Below are 26861 nucleotides of genomic sequence, written 5' to 3'. Positions count from 1 at the left end.
CCAGAAACCGGGAGCAGCAGACGATGGCATCCAAAGGAATGCTCTCATTTCTAGGAAAGCAGGTATGAGTGCCTCTGAAAAGATGAAGAAAAACGAAAACTTTATACTCTAGGACACAGAGAGAGGCAAGGTCTGTTCTCTGCACTTTTACTCCCATGCCCTAACCCAGGAGGGAGAGGCAGGGCGAACAGGATGCCCCGTAACTAGGAGTAACAGTTATAAATGCCTGCCAAGTGTGCGGAAGTAAGACTGTAGACCATTTTCCCTTTTGAATAAATTTATGCCATCATCCATATTTTCTCCCTGCTTTTATTTATTTTCATTTATTTTTTCAATGTTTATTTATTTATTTTGGGGGGGAGTGGGGAGGGGCAGAGAGAGAGGGAGAGAGAAGGTCCCAAGCAGGCTTCGCGCTGTCAGTGCAGAGCCCAATGCAAGTCTCAGACCCATGAACGAGGAGACCATGACCTAAGCCAAAATCAAGAGTCGGACGCCTAACCGACTGGACCACCAAATGCCCCTCTCCCCCCTTTTAAATTTTAGAGTACAATGAGTATTATTTGGGGGTGTGAATGTGTTTCTTGTCAATGAGTAGATGAGGCAGAGGGCTTGATGTTGATGATCAAATTTCTAATTTAGTTAGGCATGGCTTTTTTTTCAAACAACCTTGCTGTGTCCTATCAATACTGTAGAAAATCATACACATCGTGCAAACCTTAAAATGTAAGATAATATGGTGGAGGGCACTTATGGGGAAGATCACTGGGTGTTGTATGGAAAACAATTTGACAATAAAATATTATGGAAAAAAATTTTTAAAAAAAGCAAAAAAAAAGTAAGATAATAAGGTATTCCATTTTTGAAATACTTCTAAACCTTGGCTTAAAAGAACCTATGTGCTCACTGTGATATTTTCTTATAGTTGTATCTCAGTGCACGCGCAGCCTTGTTTCCTTGCGCTGCATCTGACCAAGTGCAATAGCCGTCTTTACCTCTGACAGACGTCTCTAGTTCTTGGGCCAAATCGCCCTCTCTGGTTCTGACATTTTGAACCACACTGTGTGGGTGTCTGTTTCCTTGGATCCTGGTACTGAGCTCATTTTCAGGCATGTAATCGCCATTTTATCACCATGTGTGCGTGGGTGTGGGTAGATGTGCACCTGTGACCGGAGGGTCCCTTCCTCAAGAGCCACTTCCATGCTGCCTCCTGATCTGGGCACACAGCCAAATGAATCCAGGAGAGCCGAGTCTGAGTGGCGAGGCCTGTGGGCGGCTAGTGGCTCTAGGGTCGACGGCTAGACAGGAAGCAGGACTGGACCCGAGTGCTTCAGGAGCTCTGGAAAGGATCCAGAGGAATTGTGTGGGCGGTTTACCGAGGAGGCAGTATTTGATTTCTCAAAGGCTGAGTGAGAAGGTACCCGAGGCGCAGGCCTGCCCGTGCAGGATTGGGGTTCTTGAGAAGGCCTACCGGTTCTGGTGTCTGTACTGGGGAGAAGAGTGTAGTAAGGTAGGAAGTGCCCTGACCAGGAGACTGGAGGTGAAGCAGGTCAGTTGAGGAAGTGGAAGATGGCCTAAAGAAGGGAGAGGTCAGGGGCAGGGAGGCCAGGTTAGAGGCTGCTGCAGTGTCTGAGTGCTGACAGAGAGCGAGAGAGACAAGGCCTGGAGCTCTAAGGCACACGCAGTCTGATTTGGAAGTTTTTTGTTTGTGTGTGTTTGTGGGAGGGACAGGATATGGAGACCTGTTGGGTCCAGAGGATCGGGAAGAAGGACGAACCAGGGAAGACTAGAGTTTCCATTGGGGGAAATAATAACTCAGGGAGGAGAACACCAGGAGAAGGAGCAGGTTTTGGAGAAAGATAAGGAATTTAGTTTGGGATTCATTGATTTTGCAGTGACTTCTGGGGAGGGGTGTCTAGCTGGCAGCTGGAAATACAGGATCGTGGGTATGTGTGTGTGTGTGTGTGTGTGTGTGTGTGTGTGTGTGTGTGTCCGCGCAGCAATTTCTGTGTAAAAGTTGAATTCTAGAGCCTCCTGAAGATGTCGTTCAGACTGCACCAGGATCGCCCTGGGGCTTGCTGTAGTTACGTCTCTTGGTGCCTGCGTGCCTTTCAGAAAAATCAAACCATACAGCAGAATGTAAATCCCAGCACCTCAGACCTCAGTCCGCCTTCTCAGAGGACTGCAGCAGTTTTGTGTGTTCTTCCAGAAATTTGTCTTGTATATACACACATCTAAGTCTGTAAATCCCTAGAAAGGGTGAGTCAGACACCAATAGAAACTCAATGCACACACACTGCGTCAGGCACGCAGTAGCTTCCCAAATGTTGTGTTGTGTGTCTGTTGCTCTGTGCATGGGCTTGGGGTCCCTCTTTGTCCCCAGGGGTCGCTGCTGCTCATAGGCTGATCCCTGAGTTCCTTCTACAGTTGCTCAGGGTCTCCGGTGGCCAGGTGTGTAACCTTGTGATCTGTGAGGCTAGACACTTGAGTCTTTTTCTCCTTTAAATGTTAGTTTTTTTCAGTGAATACTGTCATAAAGATCTTGTTATAAAAATATACAATGGTGGGAGGGGCCGCCTGGGTGACTGAGTTGGTTAAGTGTCCAGCTGTTTTCCGTTCATGAATGATCTCATGGGTTCGTGAGATTGAGCCCTGTATCAGGCTCTGTGCTGACATACAGAGCCTGCTTGGGATTCTCTCTCTTTTTTCTCTCTGCCTTTCTTTCTCAAAATAAATAAGTAAAATAAACTTAAAAAATAATAATAATGTACAATGGTGGGGCACCTGGCTGGCTGACTTAGTTGCTACAGCATGCAACTCTTGATCTCGGGGTTGTGAGTTCAAGCCCCATATTGGGCATGGAGCTTTACTTAAAAACTATTTTAAAAAAATATATATGTACGCACATGTGCACACACACACAATGGAAATTAACATGTATGCATTTTTTAAAGGTAGACTATATAAATGTATACATGTAAAACAAAGTGAATCCCCACCTACCCCCAATTCTCACCAGATTTAATCTCCGTAAACAGTATGGTATGTAAACCATGTTCTATGCGTTGGGGTTTTGGGGAAATAAACACACACACACTTTCACATATTTTTAAAATGACAAATGGCCTATAATGTTTTTAAATCAATAATAACCCCTTAGAAAAGCAGACAAACAAATATACACTGGTGGTTTAGAAAGAAACATATACTAGTACAGCATGATGTGAAATAAAACATTAACTCTCCCTAACTCTCCTGTCATGCCCTGTCCTTAAGCTAATTACTGTTATCAGCTCTCCTTCCAAAAAATTTGGAATGAAGGTAGAAACATCTGTGTGTCTTTTTAATGAACACAAAAATGAATCTTGTGAAACACACTGTGTTTTTTCTTTTAAACTTAACAAATTAAGATTTTCCTCTATCGGCTCATCTAGCTCTACTTCATTCTTTTCTATGGCTTATTGGCTATAATTTAAGAGAAGGTCAGTGAATGCTTCTGTGTTTATTTAATTGGGTTCCATTGGCAAACATTGAGCTGTTTCTCAGTTTTTTTTTTTTTTTTTACATTTTTTCTTCAATGTTTGTTTACTATTTTGAGAGAGAGACAGAGCACAAGCAGGGGAGGACTAGTGGGAGACAAAATCTGAAGCAGACCCCAGGCTGCAAGCTGTTAGCACACAGCCCAACATGGGGGCTCTTGAACTCATGGACCACAAGATCATGACCTGAGCGGAAGTCGGACGCTTAACTAACTGAGCCGCCTAGGGGCCCCTCTCCGTTTTTTAGTATTCCAGATAATAGCGTAGTGAATATCATTGTTCCTGCGTGGAAATGCTTCTGAAGGATGAAAAAAAGTGCTTTTTTGTTGGTTTGTTTTGTTTTTGTTTTTTGTTTCTTTTTGAGAGAGAGAGTGTGAGCAGGGGAGAGGCAGAGAGAGAGGCAAACAGAAGATCCAAAGCAGGCTCTGCGCTGATAGCACAGAGCCTAATGCAGGGCTTGAACTCACGAACCATGAGATCATGACCTGAGCTGAAGGTGGAAGCTAACCGACTGAGCTGCCCAGGCACCCCTGGAAGGGACTTTATTTTAAAAAACAGCTTTATTAAAGTATCATTGGTATACAAAACACTGTACTTGGTTAATGCAAATATTCAACCTGACGAGTTTGGACGCATGCATACACCCATGAAAGCATCCCCACTGTCAGGGTAATAGACCTGTACAGTGCCTCCCAAAGTTTCCTTGTGTTCCCCCCCCACCTTTTTTGCAGTAAGAACATCATCTGAAATCTGCTCTCTTCAGAAATTTTTAAGTACGTCACACAGTATCGTTACCTGTGGGTGCTGTTATACAGCAGGTGTTTAGAGCTTATGCATCCTGCTTAACTGAAACTCTATACCCAGTGAACATCCCCCCAGCCCCTGGCAACTGCCGTTCTGTTCTCATTTCTGTGAGGTTGACTATGTTGGATAACGCGTTAGAAATGGACTGGCTTATTTCATTTAGCACGTCCTTCACGTCATCCATGCTGCAACATGGAAGATTTCCTTTTTTAGATTATTTTTTTAATGTATGTTTATTTTTAAGAGACAGAGCATGATAGGGGGAGGGGTAGAGAGAGAGGGAGACACAGAATCTGAAGAAGCATTCAGGCTCCAAGCTGTAAGCACAGAGCCTGACATGGGACTTGAACCCACAAACCACGAGATCATGGCCTGAGCTGAAGTCGGAAGCTTAACTGACTGAGCCACCCAGATGCCTTAGAAGATTTCCTATTTATTTATTTATTTTAATTTTTTAACATTTATTTATTTTTTGAGAGACAGAAAGAGCATGAATAGAGGAGGGCAGAGAGAGAGGGAGACAGAGACTCCAAAGCAGGCTCCAGGCTCTGAGCTGTCGGCCTAGAGCCCAACGCAGGGCTCGAACTCACCAACCACAAGATCACCACCTGAGCCGAAGTTGGCCACTTAACTGACTAAGCCACCCAGGGGCCCCAAGATTTCCTTTTTAAAGACAATAATGTCACAGGCATAGACCACATTTTCTTTATCTGTTTGTCTGTTGTGAACATTTGGGTTGTTTCCACATCTCTGCTGTTGTGTATGATGCTGCAGTGAACATGGGAGAGCAGGTATCTCTTTGAAATCCTGATTTTAATGAAAGAAGGGGAATTTAAAAAAATTATTCATACAAATGTTACTTATCATCAATGAATACAACTGTTGGAGAGGTTGTGGTCATTTAAACCTTCACACGTAGCATGAGGTGCCTTTTCCATATGTCCTTGTCAAAATTAGTTATTGACCTGAACATTTGTGTGTGGGGGGAGTATCTTGTTATGGACAGTAATGAAATAGAACTTTGCCAGTGCCTTCATGTGAGTCTGAAGTTAGTAATTAATGAAGACGTCAGTTCTGAAAACTGGAAAGCTGGGCCTTGCTGTGTGGAGGTGGCCCAGGCGCGTTGCAGGCCATGCAGGTGTCCCTCCGTTAGCAGGTGTCAGCCCACGAACGCAGGTGGGGTGAACTGCAGTGGGGGCCGGAGGGGCTCCCCTGCCTGCCTCCGCCTGGGACAGACGTGGGAGGCCGCCTCTGGCTTTGGGGTGCTGAGCCCCTCCGCTGCCCACCCCCACCCCCTGGGCAGCCCAGGTGAAAACAAGTTCCTCCCTTCTGGATAGCCAGAGAAATTGAGGCTTTGAGGGCCATTGCTTTATCTTTTCCCGCCGTATGATAAACATTGTGGAATTCCTAAATAACATTTCTCCTCTGGTAGAGCATATCTCAGAGCCAGAGTGAGTTTTTCATTTCTGTTTTGACTTAAATTATCTCTGCGTGTAGTTTTTAAAATATAGAAGCTTTTTTGTTTTATCTCTTCCTTTGTCACATTAAACTCTTGTGTTACCATTAAGTTTGAAGTCAACGTAAATTTTATCCAAGCAAATTAATTTTGATTCTCATTCTTTTGGGGGGGGCATCCTTTTCAATTACATCGTGGCACTTATTTTATACTGCGTTTAAGTTACGTACTTTTCTCTTGTAAACAGGGGGTGTGGTGTGCTTTCTTGCTCACTTTCCCTTTTGAAAAGAAAACACTGACGTCCTAACAGAGGGCGCTGTGTTTTGGTCATACCTGAGTTTTGATCAAGAGTTATATTTTCTAATTAAGATAAGAAACTGTAAAACTGGATGTGAGGCCTTCAGCTGTATTTACTAATTAATCATACTGAGTTTTGATCCAGATGTGGGAGGAGCTGAAAATTCCCCTGTGTAAGTGGAGGATTTTAGAGGCATAAGTTCCGTCGATTTGTGAAAGCCCGCTTACAGAGTTTCTCGAGGCTCCAGTCTTTATTAGGTCATCGTGCTGACCTAATCAAGTGTGCCAGGCATGTAGTGGGCACTCTGAAAACGGGATTCTGTTCCTTCAGGGTTCTTTAAGCACCTAGATATATGTGGTGCCGTGCCAGGCAAAGTCCATAGAGACAGAGCCCCTCAAGGTCGTGTGAAAGTCTGCCCTGGACGTTGACTTCCTAAACGTACTGAGATTTCACACTCAGGTCTTTAAGTAGTTTACATGCAGCAAGTTACATACAGGCAAGAGAGGCAGTGATGTTTGTGTTCAGTGTGGGAAGGAGATGGACTTGGCCGGCGTGACATGGGTTCTTGTGTTCTTACTGATCAAGTATGTTTTAGCCCTCCTTTTTTCCGTGTTGCTCTTTCCCTCGTCCAATATTGCACATGCAAATCAATAAAAGAAATCGGATAACCTGTGGAACCAGTTTTTCCTAAATAGGGAGATGGTCTCATGGAATATGAATGCTTATTTATTTCTTATTATTTATTATTAAATTGTATTGTTTATTATTATATTTCTTTTATTTTAAAGATTTTATTTTATTTTTAATGGTTATTTTTGAGAGCAAGAGAGAGTGCAAGTGGGGGAAGGGTAGAGAGAGAGAGGGAGACACAGAATCCAAAGCAGACTCCAGGCTCTGAGCTGTCAGCACAGAACCCGATGCAGGGCTCAAACTCACAGACCGCAGAGATTTTGACCTGGGCTGAAGTCAGATGCTTAACCGACTGAGCAACCCAGGTGCCCCTAAATTTTTTTAAGTAGGCTTCACACTTAGCAAAGAGCCCTACGTGGGGCTTGGATTCACCACCCTGGGATCAAGACCTGAGCTCAGATCAAGAGTCAGGTGCTTAACCGACTGAGCCACCCAGGCATGCCTAGGGTGGTCTTATTTTATTTTATTTTTTAAAAATTATTTTAATGTTTTATTTATTTTTGATACAGAGAGAGACAGAGCATGAGAGGGGGAGGTGCAGAGAGAGAAGGAGACACAGAACCGGAAGCAGGCTCCAGGCTCTGAGCTAGCTGTCAGCACAGAGCCTGACGTGGGGCTCGAACCCACGAACGTGAGATCTGACCTGAGCCGAAGTCGGAGGCTTAACCGACTGAGCCACCCAGGCGCCCCAGTGTGGTCTTATTTTAGAAGCTTGTCCAACTTAGTGCTAATTAGAAACCTAGAATCTAGTGATAAATGGGAATTTTAGAATCTTCTTTGCTTTTTACAAGTTCAGAAGTGTCTTGGGGAAGGTGGCTGTCCCAGTCGGTGGATCTTGTAGGTTTGAACCCCACATTGGGTGTGGAGATTGCTTATAAATCTCAATAAAAAACAGTCTTACTAAACCTTTGTTTGTCTCAGAGTCACTTCTAGTGACAGGGACCTCAATACCCTGCAAGGCAACGCGCTCCTTCCCCTGCAGCTGGGATCACTGGGAAGCACTCCTTCTGGTCCTCTGAAGGCTGCTGCCGCGGAACAGTGCAGAACATACATGTTACCCATCACAGAACCACCTTAAATGCGTGTTTCTTTTCATTAGATGGAAATTACCAAGGGCAAGGATCATGTTTGACTAGCCTTCTTTCCTTCTAGTGTGTTGAACATAGGCACTCAGTAATGTTTAGAGAATAAATTCTTATTCAGTTTCTTGTGATTTGAAGATGAACTGGAAGTTGGGCTGAGTATTTTTCGCCTATTTAGACACGGTGGGAGTGGGCCTTCGTGGGGTGGATACAGTCACATTTAGGAGGTTGTTTTCCTCATTGGCTAAAATGGAAGTACCCCCCCCCCCCGAGTGCTTTTGGGCCACAGGTACACTTGGATCATTTATAGCAAATGATCCAGTTAGATAAGAAGAAATCTATTTGTCTTCCTTTTTATCTGTGGTCCTCGTCCTGAAAGATGCCTGTGGAAGGGCAGGGCACTCTCCGAACTTTCTACCCTGATGAATTTAGCTGCTGTCTGCAAGAAGCTGAAAGGGATACCCTTAGAGAAAAGAGGCTAATCCTCAGAGAAAATCAGAAGGTGAAGATCCTAAGGTACCCAGAAGTGTACCCGGGAAGACTTGACCCCACCGGGAGTCCCTGATTCATGTGCAGAACTCTCTGGGGTTTTAAATCCCAGCTTTTCTGCAGTGTTGCATGGTACCCATGCAGAAAACAGCTACACGTCATTCCTTATCAGATGATGAGGTTTTGACACTAAGGGCCTGAAAAGGATCCTGGTCCCCAGCCCCTGGTTTGTGCCTGAGGACACCGAGGCTGGAAAGCACCGGTCACTTATTGAAGGAACACAATTGCCCTCGGGCAAAGCCTGAGTCTAGAACTCAAGTTTTGTTTTTTTTTTTTACTCTTAGCCTAAAAATAAAACATTAGAAGAGGCAGAAACTGTTGGCTGCTTTCTTGGCCATGTTTAAAATGTTATAGCCAATTCGGGGTGGGAATTAGGCTTTTTATTTCCTTCTTCAAAACCATTTTTAGTTTCCAGGTGTTTCTAGCTTCCTGTGAATCCTTTAGCTGCTGGAGACCAGGATCCTTCAAGACTGCTGTGGGTGTGGCCACCCCACTTCCCAGGGTGCCCTCTTGCTTCCAGGAACTTAGCAGCCATTGCTGTTAGCGGTTTTCTCCGGGCCTCCTGGTCGGCCACAGCTGTGCTGGAGGAGACCCGCCCTGTGAGGCCCACTCCTGGAGCCGGCCTCCTGGGTCGCCCCCCATTCTACACAGGTTTAGCAGACCCCCCCCCATTTCATCCTCACTTTCCCTCCCAGAGGTTGTTCCTCCCAGCTGCACCTGCTACCTTCACTTTCTTCTGTCCTCTGGTGTATATTGACCGCATTCAACTCCATAGCCGGCCTACTCGGTTTTTCCTTTCGTCTCGTTCATTGATTCCCTAGCCTGTCAGGCTTCAGCCCTCACAGGCGCCCTTCCTCACTCCCTTCTTCCTACTTCTGGTTAAGCTCTGCGGCCCAGTCATTGTGTGTGTGTGTGTGTGTGTGTGTGTGTGTGTGTGTGTGTGTGTGTGAGAGAGAGAGAGAGAGAGAGAGAGATGTTTCTGGAGCCCATTCCTTTCCTGCACCTCCCCCAGGCCTTCATCCAGCCCTTCTGCGGTGGCAGTAATTTATGGACTGCTCTCTCTGCATCCAGTCTTGTCTCTCGGCCAGTGCATTGTTTGCATGGATGCCAGATGAATCTTCTGAAAACGCTGCATTTCCGAAGTCAGCCTTTCCCTGGTCCTTCTCAGAAACAGTGAAGTAGCTCCTTGTTCCCCTAGGACAGTCCGAACTTCTTAGCTCCACATTCGGAGCCTACTGTGCTCAGGCGCCTGCATTGCTAGGTGGCGTCTCTCCCTCCTCTGTCGGCCTCAGCCTGTCCGGTTTGCTCAGTACCTCCTGGGTGAGCCTCGTACCCCTTGGTTCCTGGGAGTCTTCAGCTCCTCCATAGAGCCTTGTCTGCCAGCCATTCTATTAAGGTCTTTGCTGATGCTCGATGATGCTCTCCTGTTTGTCTGACTCTTGATTCACTAAGCAAACATTACAAAAGAAACGCTGTTTCACTCCTGTGAGAAATGGCTTATAAAGGGTAAGAAGGCTGGTCCCCACGGCCAGGAAGCTTGCCTGTGCCGTCTAGATTCTGTGTGGGTGTCTGCTGGATTGGAAGGGTAAAGGCAGAGGCCAGGCCTATGTATTACATTTAAAAATTAAGAAGAAAAATTTCACCAGCATGTGTACACCCGGCAAGGTTCTGCACAGACGGATAATAAATGCCACGAGAGCTGCTGGTGAGACTTACTGGAATTTCTTATTCTATGTAACTATTTTGGCAGTTTCTATTAAATTCTATATATTCCCACTTTAGCCTAGCATCAGTTGTAACATTAAAATTAAGGTAGAAATCGATGAACATAAAGTCATCAGCGGAGTTATAGGACTTAATTAGATAAGGTTATTTAAGATAGTGATTTCTCATTAGACTGGCCCTGCCCATATTAGCTTTTCTGCTTTTTTTCCTCCTTCAGTCTGCATGAGGAGATCAGTGATTTCTATGAGTACATGTCTCCGAGACCAGAGGAGGAGAAGATGCGGATGGAGGTGGTGAACAGGATTGAGAGTGTGATTAAGGAGCTCTGGCCCAGCGCTGACGTGAGTACCTGTCCGGGCCGCGGGGGGCCGCGGGCGCCGTCCCTGTGTGCAGGATGGAGAGCACGTGTCCGTGTCTCAGAGTCCCCACATGAAGCTGGGTGTGTGTCTGTACACTTAGGGGCCAGTTAAGTTTTAAAGGCAGACCGTTTTCTCTAGCCTGTAGAACGTGGGCCTCCTAATTGCTTGCAGTGAATCGGATGACTTAGTTAAAACTATTTCTTTGCAGTCTGAGTAGCTAGACTGAAGGTAAACTGTTTAGGAAGCATTAGCATTAAAGAGAAGACAGACAAGGCAGGCTTTCTTGTAGTAGCTGTGTTATTGGATCTGATAGCTCAAAATCCCATTACTGTTCTGTTCCAAGCTCCCATTGTGTTAGATATAATTGTTTGGAGCTGAATGAAAATGTCAAGTAGGAATATCTTATGTTATTAGAAGCTCATTTTCTTAGGCTAATGCAGGCATGAGTCTGTTTTCCTGTCTTGACACTCCTGCTTTCTTCTTTCGGGCCCCCCTTGTCTCCCCGTGCAGACCCACCTAGTGAACAGGACTTTTGCCCAGGATTTCTTCTTGGCTTATTTGTGGTTCCTATTGTTGAAACTAAGTAAATATTTTTCTTTTTAGAGGTTTTTTTGAGGGTCTGTTCAACAGTTTAGTTCATTCAAGGAAATTAGACTCTATTACTCTGTGTTATGTAGCTTTCTTTAGACCTCGTCATGGGATGGTAAAGGGGAAGCCAGGGAAGTTTCTTTTGTCCGGTTGGCAAAACAGAAAAGCTTTAAATGAGATACTGTAGGTGAAGGGAAGAGGGGAGGACACTAATCTATTGAACGGCTATGGGGTCACATTGATTGTCCTATGTGATCCCAATTAGTAGCCCTCTTGCCACCCAGGGGTCACTTGGTGAGGTTGGAGACATTTTTGATTGTCATTGACTGGTGAGGTGCTCTTGGCATATGGTGAGTAGAGGCCGAGGCTGATACTGAACAATGCACAGAGCAGCCCCTTGCGAGGTTATCTGCCCTGCATGTCAGTAGTGCTGGGGCCGAGGAACCCTGATTTACAGGAATCCTCCTATGGAGGTGGGGGTTTTAACCGTGTTTTTGTTTACAGATGAGAAACACGTAGCTGTGATTAGGTTCCCGGGAGCATCTCCCCCCAGAGGCTGAGCTTTTTCACCATTCACCCTTCATTGCAGTTGCTCGCCTGCACAGAGTCCTCCACCGTGCTCCACGGTTGAGACAGGGTGTGCCCAGTTTTATGCCGCAGCGTCAGGCTGCGACTCCACTGCCGGTGGCCTGCATGGAGCCGGCAGCGGAAGTGGTCTGACCCTAACTCGGTCACCCGTGATAGGAGTCCTGCCGAGGGTTCAAAGTGAAGGATTCTCTGTCTCTAGATTATAAGGGAACATGAGTGACTTGGTTGTTACTGTTGAGCGTTTTCTCTTTCACTCTGTACATTTGTTCTTTTAACCTGTAAGTTTGAACTATATTCCTAATGTCTGCCGACGAGATGCAGTGTTCTGCTTCATGAAAGCACGGTGTTATTAAAAAGTGCCCTTGTAGTACCAAAAAGTACCAATAGAGGGCAGCAAAAAACCGGCATTTCTTTAAAGTATGGTGGCTTTTCATCTGATAAATACCTTAATGTAATAATTTTTTCTATTTCAGGTCCAGATATTTGGAAGTTTTAAGACTGGCCTGTATTTACCAACTAGGTTAGTACATTTATGAAGCTTTCAGGAGATTGTGCCTTTTTCTGCAGTGTATCCATTCTGGCTGTTGAATGTGGACGAGGAGGAACAAGACAGATTTACAGAATGAAAATTCACTTTATCTGTATTTTATTTGAATTGCCTTGGGGGTAGAGCATCGCTTCAGATGATCTTCTCAAACCGGTATCTGTATCATCTCCGATGGATGTAAAGGGACTCAGTTAACAGATGACTGCCCCGCCTGCAGAGAACTGTTCACTCCTATGACCTAAGCCACCACCACAGAGGCTGAGGCAGTGTTCTAGCAAAACAGCCGATGGCACTGTAGAGCCGCCTTCACTCGGGAACGGCAGGTCTCTCGTTTCTTACCAAGAACTCTTACTCTTAGATTTGTTCTAGCGTCCTGACATGGGGCTTCAGGGCCCCTTCTCTGAGGAGGGCCCCTTATTAATTTTAATCTTTTTCAATGACGGCAGTCATGGCCACACAGCCCGGGGCAGGGCAGGACCTTTCGGAGATGATAAGCCTTCCCCAAGGCGTGATTACCTGTTTTCTACAAACTGAAATTTTATCATATATTTGTTTTTGGTTTTAGTGTGGTAAGAACATCAATGTGAGATTTAACCTCCTAACAAATTTTTGAGTGCACAGTACAGTTATGATTTTAACTCTAGGCATCCATCACAGTTTTGGATTTGAGCTTGATTTGATCTCCTTTACCCAAATTTAAAATAAGTGTGTCGATGTGGCTGGATCTTGGCAATTTCTCTTCTGCCCATTGCCGTCATAGGCCTGCAGAAGCCATAAAATATTCAACTTTGAGTTCCTGAATGTTTTTCCTTATTTAGATTCTGACTTTCAGCAAAACCCTATGTCACTCTAAAAAATTTAATTGAATTTTATGAATAGATAGTATATTCACATAGTTCAGACTGAAAAGGGCACAAAACATTACAGTGAAAAGCGTGGGTCCCACCTCTGTCCCCACCTCTGTCCCCACCTCTGTCCCCACCCCTGTCCCCACCTCTGTCCCTTGCTGCTTGGGGGACACAGGTGCCAGTTCTTGCACACCCTTCCAGGAACATTTTACACCAGACCAGGAAGTGTGTGTATATTTCCTTTTTATTTTACACAGATGGCACCATTGTAGGTAAACCGTTTGCAACTTGCTTTTTACACTTAATAATCTAAATAAGAATTAATTAGTTCGTCTCATCCACGTAAGAGCGTCGTAAGGTTTTTAGTGCCAGAAACCTTTATGAACAGGAAACGTTCACTGGTATTTTTTGAGGTTTTAACGTCTTTCAAAATCACCATTTCCTGAGGCCTGACTTCTGTGAAATGACTAGGAGGAGGAGGTTGTCAAAGTCCCCAGCCTCCACTCCTGCTCTAAAAAACTACCAGCAGCACATTGAGTCTTCACTGGGCAGTGTGAGAAATAGGATTTCGTTGTACTGTGAAGTCTGTCAGCCTGAATGTAGGTGAAAACAAGTACAGTTTCTTCTTCAAACAAGTTTCGTGTGTGTGTTCTGTGTTCAGTGACATTGACCTTGTGGTATTTGGGAAGTGGGAGAACCTTCCCCTCTGGACCCTAGAAGAAGCTCTTCGGAAACATAAAGTTGCAGATGAGGACTCAGTGAAGGTTCTGGACAAAGCAACTGTGAGTTCTTCCATCATTTCATCTTCAGATCTCTAATTACTTACACATGAAACTTACAAAGTTAAAGTTTAATTTTGGAGCACATGGTTGGATTCTCAGTGAATGATTCTTTGGTTTCATTAATGATCACACTACATTATGTGAAACAAATGAACTTGTTGTGGTTATTTATTTCTTTAAAATCTAGTACTCCAATTTATCATACGTAATACTGTGGAGTTTTTAAGTATGAAGAAGTGTAAACGAAATATGGATATCTATTTAACAGTTTATAGTCACACAGAAGATGTTGCTCTTCTCTCTTACTTTGTGTCCTTAAGAAATTCTTCATGCAGCTGACCTTTGAACAGTATGGGGGTCAGGGACCCCCACCCCCATGTAGGTAAAACTCCACGTGTAACTTCGACTCCCCAAAAACTACTGAGAGGGGCGCCTGGGTGGCTCAGTTGGTTAAGTGTCCGGCTTCCGGCTTCGGCTCAGGTCATGATCTCACTGTTTGTGGGTTCGAGCCCGCGTCAGGCTCTGTGCTGACAGCTAGCTCAGAGCCTGGAGCCTGCTTCGGATTCTGTGTCTCCCTCTCTCTCTGACCCTCCCCTGCTCACACTGTCTCTCTCTGTCTCTCAAAAATAAATAAAAAACATTAAAAAAAAATTAAAAAAAAAACAACTACTGAGAGCTTTCTGTTGACTGGACTACTGATAATATAAACAGTTGATTAGCACATATTTGTATGTTACATGTATTATACACTACTGTGTTACAGTAAAGTAAGCTAGAGGAGAGAAAATGTTAAGAAAATCATAAGGAAAACACAGCACAGTATCGTGTAAAATTGTGTGAAGGTGGAGCCATGCAGGTTAAACGTGGTTCAAGGGTCAGCTGTAATTGAAATTCTGTGGATCAAGCAACTTGATATTTTAACTCTATATAGAATGGCCATTAAAGAACTTTCATAGATGCTCATTATAGAAATAAATTTATCTGTTTTAGAAGTTTGAAATTTTGTATTTAAGTTTTCTTAGACCAAAACAACTCATACCTTTTCTTATAAAAAGCTATTAATTTGAAAACCCAGTTCCTCACATAGTTTGCTGGCCTGAGTTTCCTAATACACGGTGCAAATAGAGCCTTTTTTATAAATTTTTTAAAAATGTTTATTTGTTTTGAGAGGGGGAAGGGCAGAGAGAGAAGGAGAGAGAAAGAATCCCGAGCAGGCTCCAAGCTCAGTGTGGAGCCCAAAATGGGGCTTAATCCTACAACCGTAAGACATGACCTGAGCCAGAATCGACAGTTGAAAGCTTAACTGACTGAGCCACCCAGGTGCCCCAAGCCTTTTTTTTAGAAGAATTTCTAATATCTTCTATAAACTATCCAGTCCATTTTTATTTGAGAATAATTCTTGTGTTTTAACTTCTCTTGGTAGGTTGTTTTATGGGCTGTTTGCAAAACTGACCAATAATACCAATAATTAACAGACTTAATAGAGCAGATTTCTTATCAGGAACAATTCGCTGATACACCTGACATTAATCATAATGACCGAATTGGAAACTGTTGTCCAAAGTACAAAATGTTGAGAAAGGGTTTTTGGTACCTGATTTCAAAATTCTCAAACCACACAAGTGATAATATGCATAGTATGAAGCGCTGAGCTAAATATGTGAAGTATCTAGAAGGCCAGGTGAACTGTATAGTCCATAGTAATCAGAACAGTCAAGAGTTTTCCTGTCCTGGTGTGCCTGGGTGGCTCAGTCCGCTAAGTGTCCGACTTTGGCTCAGGTCATGATCTTGCAGTCCGTGGGTTCGAGCCCTGCATTGTGTTCTGTGCTGGCAGCTCAGAGCCTGGAGCCTGTTTCAGATTCTGTGTCTCCCTCTCTCTCTGCCCCTCCCCTGCTCATGCTCTGTCTCTGTCTCAAAAATAAATAAACCAAAAAAAAGGGGGGGGGTTTCTGTCCTTATGAGGAGGTCAAGGCCTCAAGTCTAGTAACCTTTCCTATCCCCTGGTGTGTTACTTAACTTGGTCCATGTATTTTAATTTTGCCTTTCTTCTCTTTTAGGTACCTATTATTAAATTAACAGATTCTTTTACTGAAGTGAAAGTTGATATCAGCTTTAATGTACAGAATGGCGTGCGAGCAGCTGACCTCATCAAAGATTTTACCAAGGTCAGAGAATTCATAGTGTTTATTCAGTGAAACTACTAGAAATGGAATTTTGCTTTGCGATTCTCTTGTGGTGTTCTGATATACTTTGCTAAATGATATTTATGTGTGTATTGCTGGCAAATGCTTCTTTTCTGTGGAATGGGTTTACTCTCCTTGAGTCTGCTTGTAATAATCAGTAATTTATAATGTGACTTCAGGCCAAGGGTTGGGAAAGCTTTTGGAAGAACTTCTCTGCTCTAGATCCTTCCTTTTGGGGATATAACGGCTGAAGTCATGGTGAACAGTTAATTCTTGTCATCTGCTTTAATCTCTTAAGAGCTGAGGTGAAGCCCCTCCCTTAGGCCCTGGCTCCTGGGCTCTGCATAGTCAACGGACGGTCCCTGGTCTGTTCGGTGGAGGGCCACCTAAGAAAAGTGATTCTTTAAAATCCCACTGATCTAGTACTTTATCCAGTACTATTGGTGTTACCGGTTCACAAGGAAATATTGTATGGTAATGGCCATAAATGAGTGTCATCAAATCTATATTGCTAGTATTTCTGTCCCATAGTGAGTGCTTGGATGCCATTATTTACATCTACATGGTTTAGATCTCTAGTTGTGAGGAGAAAATCCTTAATTATTTATAGCTTACTTTTTTATAGCTTGCTCTTAAAATAGAAAACTAAGTGTGTTGGATATCTGCACTAACGTTTGTAATGTAAGGACCAGTCTATGCTCCTGTTGATGCCTAGAGCTATTACTGATATAGGAACTCACTGAAAATATAATTTTCTTTTTCAGAAATATCCTGTATTGCCATACTTGGTTTTAGTATTGAAACAATTCTTATTACAGAGGGACCTTAATGAAGTATTTACAGGTGGAATTGGTTCTTATAGTCTCTTTTTAATGGCAGTCAGTTTCCTTCAGGTAAGTGTATGATCATACCATGCCTAGTATACGCTGAGATACAATTTACAAGTCCATCGGGGAATCATTTTGGAAAAAAATTTAAATCAAGCTCGAATTGGAATGCTTTCCTGAATTACTTAAGACTTTTCGCTTTAAAGTGGGACTTTTTATAATTTAACAAACACGTATTTTTAAACCCCAGGAAAGAATTTTTGGTTTGTTTTTAACCCCATATGTTCTAGTGGTTTTAAGGGTTTTCGCCCAAATTTTAACATGCACAAGTATGGCGTGGTTTTCATAAGTGTGAATAGTAGCATACGTGCCAAAAATAATATCTTCTAAGCAACGAATCTTGGAAGTTGAGCTGGAGTGGAGATCTGCTGTCTGGTGGAGTGAGTTAGAAGTCCTGACGTTGTGTGTGAATGAGCTTATGGGGCACAGTGTTGCCAACGGCCCGACTCCACTCGTGAGACAGAAGGGTTCCCCGACGTCTTGAGCCGAGCCAGCCCTGTTAGCATCCTGGGGCAGCTGTGAAGTTTAGCCTTGAAGTTTGTAAATGAATTGTCCCCCGCCAGTGCTGTGCCGTGGGGCTTCAGTGTGGTCCGGAACAGCAGCACAGCCTGCGTCCCCGCCGTTCCCCGTTGGCTGCTGGCCTCGCCAAAACGCTCATAGTATTGCTTCATAGAAGTGAGGATGTCGCTTATTTTCCCCACCTTGATAATTGAGAGAAAATCCAATGTAATTTCTTTTTTTTTTCCTGGTTTTAGTTACATCCCAGGGAAGATGCTTGCATCCCCAATACAAACTATGGTGTTCTTTTAATAGAATTTTTTGAATTATATGGACGACACTTCAATTATTTAAAGACTGGCATCCGGATAAAGGATGGTGGTTCGTATGTGGCCAAAGATGAAGTACAGAAAAATATGCTCGATGGCTACAGGCCATCGATGCTTTATATTGAAGATCCTTTACAACCAGGTATTGAAATTAGGTAAATTTGTGGGCATTCAAAGAAAGGGCATTGTCAGTGCTGTACTTTAAACTGTCTTTAGAGGAGGGGCACCTGGCTGGCTCAGTTGGTGGAGCGTGCGACCCCCTGACTGGGGGTCAGGAGTTCGAGCCCCACGTTGGGTGTAGGGATTACTTAAATAAATAAATCTTTAAAAAAACAAACTACAACTCTATTTGTTTATTTATTTTTAATTTTTTGATGTTTATTCATTTTTGAAAGACAGAGACAGTGCAAGTGGGGGAGGGACAGAGAGAGACGGAGACACAGAATTGGAAGCAGGCTCCAGGCTCTGAGCTGTCAGCACAGAGCCTGACAGGGGTGGGGGGGGTGGGGGCTCAAACTCACGAACCATAATAAGATCATGGCCTGAGTCAAAGTGGGGCCCTCAACCGACTGAGCCACCCAGGTGCCCTCCACAGTCTCTTTAGATGAAAATAAAAGATTAGCTTCTAATGGTACTCATTATTTTCCCTCAAAAAATCTTGTAAGAAGACACAAAAACACCACACGCCACGTACTCCCAGTGAGCTGGGAGTAGAGGCCACTTGGCCCTGAGAGGCAGAGGAGCACAGGTATTAGCTGTCGGGTGGCCTGTGGGCGCCTCCAGTTTACAGCCTTCTTTCTGCTTTGTCGGGACCTCATTGGACCCGATTCCAGCCTGTTGTCAGGGCTTTAAGCGAGGTTCCTGAAGGCCTGCGGCAGTGAGCATGGTAACACAGCTCAGAGATGATGAGCGGAAGGGTTCAAAGAGACAGTTTTCCGTTTGGGCCCCTTCTTTCCTCTTGGAATTTTGCACGGTCTCCCTGTGCCTCTTCCAGCTTCACGGTGGCTTGGAAGAGAAGCACGTCCCTTCCTTGCTGTCAGGGGGTTGTGTTTGTTTGTTTGTAACCCAGTTTTGCTGGGCAGTATTTTTTCCTGCTGTAATTGTATTTTTTAATTTTTTTCATGTCTTTATTTTGAGAGACAGAGACAGAGAAGTGAGCAGGGGAGGGGCTGAGAGAGAGGGAGACACAGAATCCGAAGCAGGTTCCAGGCTGTGAGCTGTCAGCACAGAGCCTGACGCAGGGTTCAAACTCATGAACTGCACGATCATGACCTGAACTGAAGTCGGACGCTCAACCAACTGAGCCACCCAGGCACCTCTCCGATTATAAAATACTTAGATTCTGCGTTACCAGACTTCAGTGCAGATGCTTTTAGTCATTTGCTTCACTGTGTTAACTCTGAAAATGGTTAAGGAAAGGAAGCTAAGAGAGTAGGCACTAAGGGGCCCTTCTCTGGCTTATTGTGCCCTGTTATAAACATAAGTAGTTCTTTGTGTTTATTCATTGAGGAAATGCTTGTCGGGAGGCTTCTCTAAATAAAGGGCACGACGATTTTCAGCAAGATGGTCCTTGTTCTTCAGGAGCTTGTAATTTAGTGCTGGAAATCTTTATATAGCTAATAGAAACAAAAGGTAGGAGTGTCTCATTTAGCTTAGCTCTTAGGAGAGAGCAGGCAGTTAACTCCTCTGTTTGCATGACTGTATGTGGGGACAGTCCCTGTGGGGCCAGAATACATTCAGGCAATTTATATGCCGCAGTGTACTTACTGCATGAACACACGTTCAGAGCCTGGGGAGCTGTGGGGCTGAGCGCCCGCCCCACCCAGATTGTTGGTGCAACTGTAGCAAGGAAAGCGATTGCCCTGCCTTCTGGAAGAGGGCCCGTGAGCATTTAGTTCTTATTAAGCAATGGTCACGCTTACTGTCTTCTATATCTGTTTCTCTTAAAGGTAATGATGTTGGCAGGAGTTCATATGGGGCCATGCAAGTGAAACAGGCCTTTGATTATGCCTATGTTGTTTTGAGTCACGCTGTATCACCAATAGCCAAATACTATCCCAACAACGAAACGGAGAGGTAAAGGCTTAACTGAAGTCAGCCCTTTGGGTCAAAATTGGCTGTGGCTTCAAATCTCCAAACTAACGTACCCCCTCTTTTTTCTTTAAACACCTGCAGCATATTAGGTAGAATAATTAGAGTAACGGACGAAGTTGCCACGTACAGAGATTGGATATCAAAGCAGTGGGGCTTGCAGAGTCGGCCTGAGCCTTCGTGCAACGGTAAGAGTTTTTCACTGATTGACCGAGCTTTTCTGTTTTGTGTGTGTTTAATGGGAAGAAACGTTTTCCAATCTTTTGCCACTCTTTCAGGAAATGGTGTTACCTTGATAGTAGATACTCAGCAGTTAGATAAATGTAATAATAATCTATCTGAAGAAAATGAAGCCCTTGGAAAATGTAGAAGTAAAACCTCGGAATCTCTTAGTAAACACTCTTCAAACTCTTCATCAGGTCCAGTGTCTTCCTCGTCTGCCACACAGTCCAGCTCTAGTGACGTCGTAAGTATGAGGACGTGGCTTTTCTGAGCCTAGACGCCTACAAGTTCTGGTGGGGGGATAACTGTCTAGAGGGCTAATAAACTTAATTCCTTTTCTTATTTGTTACTGGGAAATTTTAATAGCTTTACGGATTATGCATGTCCCAACATTGGATTAAAATTTTCAAGCAGCGTAAGTGAAGTTGTAGTGAACATCCATATCCATCACCATTAGATTCCGCCATTGGCATGCTACTTGCTTGTCCCAAAGCCAGCCAGCCAGCCATCCCTCTGTCCACTGATTTATCTTGTCCTTTGATACATTCCAAAGTAAATCACAGGCATCGGTGCACTTCCCAAGGTCCTCCTAGTGTGCTCATCACTAACCAGCATTCAGTATTTGGTTCGTTTTTTTCTTTTGATATAAAATTGACATACAAAGCATTGTTAATTGTACATCAGCGGATGTTAACATCAGGTACACATGCGTGACCCCACCTGTAACAAGAGAGGTCCTTCGTGATGCTTTCCAGTCAGTCCCGAATTCCACCCCGGAGGTGGAGTTCTTACGATTTTCTGTATCACATATTAGTTTGGCCTGTTCCAGAATTTCACATAAGTGGAATTATTAGAGTCTATACTGTGTGTGTAAGGCTTTGTGTAAGGCCTTCTACTACTCAGTAATGTTTTTGAGTTTCTTGATTAGATTTTCTTAAATTGGGGTATAATTCACATAACATAAAGTTTACTGTTTTAAAATACACAGTTCAGTGGTTTTCAGTCTATTCGGGGTTGTGCAGCCACCGCCACTAAGTCCCGTATATTGCCATCGCTCCAGAAGGAAACCCGTCAGCCACCCCTAACCCTTCCTCCCCCTCCCCGATTCCCCTAGCAACCTCTGCTTTCTGCCTCTAACCTACAGTTATACCTGCAGTTACTGTTCCTCATCAGGGTTAATTTTGAGTGTACTTCCTTGAGATACGCAGTGGGCTTACCCATTATTTGAATTTTGACATTACTAAGTCTGTGACATATAGAGCAATCCAGCTGTGGAAGGGATATCATTCTGTGTTGTTGGCGATGACCACGGATCATAACGGAATCACGAAGTCTCATATGCACAGTCTACCCATGTGCTCCTTCCGTTCCTAGAGGAGAGTTCTGGAGGACGGAGCTGAGCTAGAGGTCCCCCACACATGGGGCAGACACAGAGACGGCCTCAAGGGGGAGCTCTAGGGACTAAGAGGGTGAAGGTGAAGGGTGGACCTGAGCAGAGAAGTAGCACAGTCGTGGCCCAGGCAGCGTAGGACCTGGAGGGGCTCAGCCCATAGTCTCCGGGAAGTTGTTAGCCACGCAGGGTATTCGGTTGGCACGCTCACTGATGGTTTATCACAGACGCGCAGAAATTAGCCTTTTGAACCAGTCATTTGGTATTTGGTTGAAGACATTGAGTCCAGGTCCTGGGGCCTTATCTTTGCCGTGCTCATTCCACTGTTCCTTGCGGTTCATTTCCTGTCAGTGGAAGTGTAGATAAACTTGGACCCCTGTGAGCCCTTTGCAGGCTAATTAACAAGGTCAGGCCTGGACACTAGACTTAACAACAAACAGAAACCCTCTGATAAAACAAGCTGCTTCAGATGTTTGGAGGGAACTCTGTGGAGAAAAACACAAGCGGTTAACTTTGTCAGTCCATCAGGGGGCTTCCCTTAACTCCCAGATGGCTAAATTTAGTCCAAAAGAGTACTTAGCCAACCTTGTTTTCTTCCTTCACATTGAATATCTGAATTATTAATACGTCACGTAATAACTCGTATGATTTACGTTAGGATTCCGACGCGACACCATGCAAGACCCCGAAACAGCTGCTCTGCCGTCCGTCTGCTGGGAACCGAGTAGGTTCGCAGGATGTGTCCTTGGAGTCCTCCCAGGCGGCTGGGAAAATGCAGAGCACCCAGACCAGTAACCCCTCCAACAGCACCAACAAATCCCAGGTGTGTGGAATTTGTGTTTTTAACTGTCCGTGTTCAATACAGATGGTTTAGAGTTTCTCAAGCGTGAATATATAAACACATTGTGGGTTTGAAGAAAACTCTAGGTTTGAAGAACAAACCTATTTTGTTCTAAGAGGTTCCAAAGCACAATGCTTCCTATAAGAGGGTGTCTTGAAGATCATTATGAGACACCCCTGTAATGTAAACCTTCGTGGGCATTTAGTGACTGGACCTTATAAGATGTCCCGGCCACCCCACCTTATTACAGATTCAGCATTTAGACAAACATCGAGGTTTAAAAAGATTCAGTTGGGGGCGCCTGGGTGGCTCAGTCAGTTAAGCCTCCGGCTTCGGCTCAGGTCAGTCTCACGTTTGTGGGTTCGAGCCCCGCATCGGCTCTGTGCTGACAGCTAGCTCAGGGCCTGGAGCCTGCTTCTGGTTCTGTGTCTCCTTCTCTCTCTGCCCCTCCCCCTCTCATGCTCTGTCTCTCTCTGTATCAAAATAAATAAAACATTAAAAAAAAAAAGATTCAGTTGTACTTGAGGTCAGCCCACACAAAGCTTCTGCACGACCTCATGGCAATGTTGAGCATAGCTGGGAGTAACACATCCTTCTTTTATATTTTTTCTTTATTATATATTTAATGTTTATTTATCTTTCTTATATTGAAAAGCATTTAAAAAAATATTTATAGATTTTAGAGAGAGAGAGTGCAAGCAGGGGAAGGGCAGAGAGAGAGGGAGACACAGAAGCAGACTCCAGGCTCTGAGCTGTCAGCACAGAGCCCGATGCGGGGCTCAAACCCATGGACCACGAGATCATGACCTGAGCTGAAGTCAGACACCCCACTGAACCATCTAGGTACCCCTCCTTTTTTATATTTTATTTATTATTATTATTATTATTTAATGTTTTATTTATTTTTAAGACAGAGACAGAGCATGAGACGGGGAGGGGCAGAGAGACAGGAAGACACAGAATCCGAAGCAGGCTCCAGGCTCTGAGCTGTCAGCACAGAGCCCAACGCAGGGCTCGATCTCATGAACTGTGAGATCATGACCTGAGCTGAAGTCGGAGACCTAACCGACTGAGCCACCAGGCGCCCCTATATTTTAATATTCAGTACCTAGTTGCTTGTATTAAAACGATCAGACAGTGGGTCAGCCGTGGTCAGTCGGTGAGCAACAGCTTTGACTTAAAGAGGCCACAGAGAATACTCTGTTTTCAGTTTTGTGGTTGTCTGAAATTTTATTAATCATGAGTAATGAATCAGAATGAGGGAAGACGCCGTTTCATGCTGGGCTCTGACCTAAGGCCGTCTCATCCTCTCAGTACAGTGGGGACCCTGGGGAAGGCCTCGTGGCAGTAGATAGAGGTGGACTGTTAACGTCAGTCACCTCGTGTCTGACTTGACTCCCAGAATCCACTTTACCTACACAGCCTTGGTCATGTGCACCACAGATCTGCTTAGAAACCGCAGTAAAGTGACAGGTTGTAAGATAGCAGGATGTAAGATGACTGTGACCTGACCACAATCAGGGGACCATGGGACCCCTGGCCTGGCAGCACACCTTTGCGTCTGAGAACTTCTTCCAGTGATGCCATTTATTATGGCTGTATCGACGGACAGCTTCCTTGAGGAAAGTTTTACGTTCCACATACTCTGAAGAGGGCGAGGCAGGGAAGGCAGTGGTCTCTGTTTTCCAGTATTTCCATTAAAAAAAAAAGGATACAAAAGCTTTGGAGCTCAGGGCAGTGAACCCCCGAAGCATCGTTTTTCTGCTAGCTAACGTGGCATATTCCTCGTCTGAAAGCTCCCCGAGTCAGGTCTTGGTGCTGCGCTGAGTTCACAATACTGACGTCTCTTTGCCCGCTCTCTCTCCCTGCAGCATGGATCAGCACGGCTCTTTCGCTCTTCCAGCAAAGGCTTCCAAGGTACAACTCAAACAAGCCACGGTGCCTTGATGACCAACAAACAGCATCAAGGCAAATCAAATAATCAGTATTCCCATGGCAAAAAGAGGAAGCACAAGAGGGACGCCGCCCTCTCAGACCTTTGCAGATAGTCGGCGTTGTGCGACGGACCGTCTTCTGTGTGCAATGGCCTCACGCTCAGGACAGTCGGGATAGGGACTCCTGGCACTCGGGAGCCTCACACTGTTCAGACTTTGATTTAGCAACTGCGTTTTTTCCCAGCTCGCCACGGAATGGATCATGAAGACTGACAACTGCAAAAACAAAAAGCAAGCAAAAAAGGGGGAAAAAAAAAAGGCTGCTCATTTGATAAGTCATATGCTACAACAGGGTCATTTTAAGATTTAAAGCTTGAATGTAAAATAAATATATTTCTCATTGGCTTTATGCAGAGTTATAGGGAATAGTATTCAGTGTGGGTAGGGTGATAGGAACAAAAACCGATTTCAGAGGATGGGGTGGGGAACGGAAACAAAAGTATCTTATAGGAAGTCCAGATTCCAAAGGGGAAAGTGATCTGTGCATGTTTTCTTTTTTTTTTTTTAATATTTTTGCATATATTTACCATTTTATTGTGTGTATATATAGATGACCATATAGGAAATTGATATTTGTAATAGTGGATTTGTTAATACTTTTTACATAACATTACTGTTTAAATCGTAAACAGATTTTTCTCAGGATTAGTTTGAAAAATAATCTGAATTGTCATCTTAACATCCACATATAGGGAAGTGATTAGTTCTATTACTCAATTTGTTTTCCTCAGCATCGAAATGACTTACTCTAGAACCCTTGTGACCTGCTGCAAAAATTTTTCCTCCCTAAAGAGAAGGTTTATGGTGGCAAATGATGTTTTATTTTGTAAAAAAAAAAAAAAAAAAAAAAAAGAAGAAGAAGAAGAAGAAAAAAAAGAAAAAATGTACTATGTACTTTTGTGTAAACACTGAAAAAGCTCTAGTCATCTCTAAGAATTAACTTGCAACTGTTTTCTATAGTGCTGTCGTCTTGGGCAATGGGCAGTTACATGACTTTTGTGTTTGTTTCCTTTGCAGTCTTGTTTTGTTTTGTTTTTCTTCCTAATAGGGGAAAAAAAAAAAAAATGGCCTCCCGCGTCCGGTCCCATTCCTGCTTCGGTGAAAGCCCGCGTCCCACAGACTTTGCATGCTGGCTCCTAACCCTGTGTGCGGCGTGTGCTTGGTTTCCTCGTCTTTTCTTCTTTTCTAAATCCATGCTTAACTACTGTGGGAGAGAGTAACTGTAAACAGCTTTAATTAAATCATACTTAAAAAAAAACTATTTTCTTATACTCCACTTTATGCTTTTGGTATTGTTGATCTTTAAAATTAAACGGTCTTTGATAATGGATCTATTTTGTATTGCCTTATTAAGACCAAATACTTCTTGTCATCCCATTCTCTATCCTCTCCTTCCATGGAATTGTTATCCTTAATTAAAACTTTTTAAAACATTGGCTTGTTTCAATCATACTGTAAATTTTGATTGTGGTCAGCTTTGAGCGCAAATGAGATGTATAATTCTGTTACCCATCATGTGTTGAGTCTGAAACTCGGGAATGTTGACGATAATAGGATGTAAGTGACATTTCTGAAAATGCTTTCTTTCAGTGTGAAGGCTCTTGTGTTTAGCATCAGCGTGTGTGGCTCTGTTAATTACAGCCATTTGGGAAATGAGATTCTTTTATATATATACATATAAAGTACTATTGGCTTTTAGGAATTTCTTTTATATACATTTATGAAATACTGAAGACCAATCAGACCATTAATGGACACTTAGTGCAACTTTTTATAAAGAAAATAATGCTAAAGTAAGACCAAAACTGATGTCATCACTGAAATTGACAGTTTTCAATATGTTCGTATTTTAATTCACAACGGGCAAATGTGTTCCACAACTGGAAACTCATGAGACTTGTGTAAATCGTGGAAAATTTTAAATGTGATGTTATTTTGACAATGTTTTAAATTTTAGAGTCACATTTTATTCTGATCAGAATTTTTATCAAGATGTTGAGCTTTTGTGTTTTGAAACTAGTTTGTCATAACATATTGTGCTTAATCACAGTATTTATTTTCTAGGACTATTGTGAATGTGTAGACTTATGTTTACTGCGAAGGGAACAATTATTTATAAAATGATATTAAATCCAGTATTAGCTGCCTATTTCAGACACTTAATACTTGCAGAGATCCATTGTTACATTTATCACACTGAAGTTTTGTTTCGTTTTGTTTTGTTTTAAGAATCACCCTCATTGTTGAAAGTAAATGTACTCTTAGGGTGCAGATATTAGCGTTCCGATAAGCATGTGATTATATTAAGGTGGTGGTCGCGGGAAGATAATCTTGATTCCATTGGGAATCTTAGGTTTTCGTAAATTTATTGGGAAAATAGTTTTTCCTGTACTGCTGAAGTTTCTTTTTGGTAAACAGTATCTTTCTAAAAGAAAAAGCATGAAGGAGAAATTGAGGTGTGTACATATCCTCAAATGACCAGCATTGTATTCGTGAATACTGTGTATCTTGCAATGAGCAGTGTGGAAGCTGTTCATTTTTCAATCTGAAGTAAAATACTTTCAAGAACTTTTA

General features: G+C 43.5%; 1 protein-coding gene across 2 annotated transcripts in view; it reads left to right on the top strand.

Moving 5' to 3' along the window:
- TENT4B (terminal nucleotidyltransferase 4B) overlaps nt 1–26861 on the top strand; it is a 70070-nt gene extending 43209 nt beyond the window's left edge. The window contains exons 2-12 of one of the 2 annotated variants that reach the window (XM_029925358.1): nt 10358–10481; nt 12149–12195; nt 13732–13852; nt 15910–16017; nt 16800–16928; nt 17678–17891; nt 19699–19825; nt 19925–20028; nt 20260–20306; nt 22111–22275; nt 24165–26861. In XM_029925358.1, coding sequence (XP_029781218.1) covers nt 10358–10481; nt 12149–12195; nt 13732–13852; nt 15910–16017; nt 16800–16928; nt 17678–17891; nt 19699–19825; nt 19925–20028; nt 20260–20306; nt 22111–22275; nt 24165–24341 — 1363 coding nt within the window. In that variant the 3' untranslated portion in view covers nt 24342–26861. Of the gene's footprint in view, nt 1–10357; nt 10482–12148; nt 12196–13731; nt 13853–15909; nt 16018–16799; nt 16929–17677; nt 17892–19698; nt 19826–19924; nt 20029–20118; nt 20307–22110; nt 22276–24164 lie in introns of both variants that reach the window. The other variant, XM_029925357.1, reaches the window with a different exon arrangement.

This window comes from Suricata suricatta, chromosome 16, assembly GCF_006229205.1.
Source record: "Suricata suricatta isolate VVHF042 chromosome 16, meerkat_22Aug2017_6uvM2_HiC, whole genome shotgun sequence".
Lineage (NCBI taxonomy): Eukaryota > Metazoa > Chordata > Mammalia > Carnivora > Herpestidae > Suricata > Suricata suricatta.
Note: the sequence above shows the minus strand (reverse complement) of the source record. Positions and strands in the feature narration are given on the sequence as shown.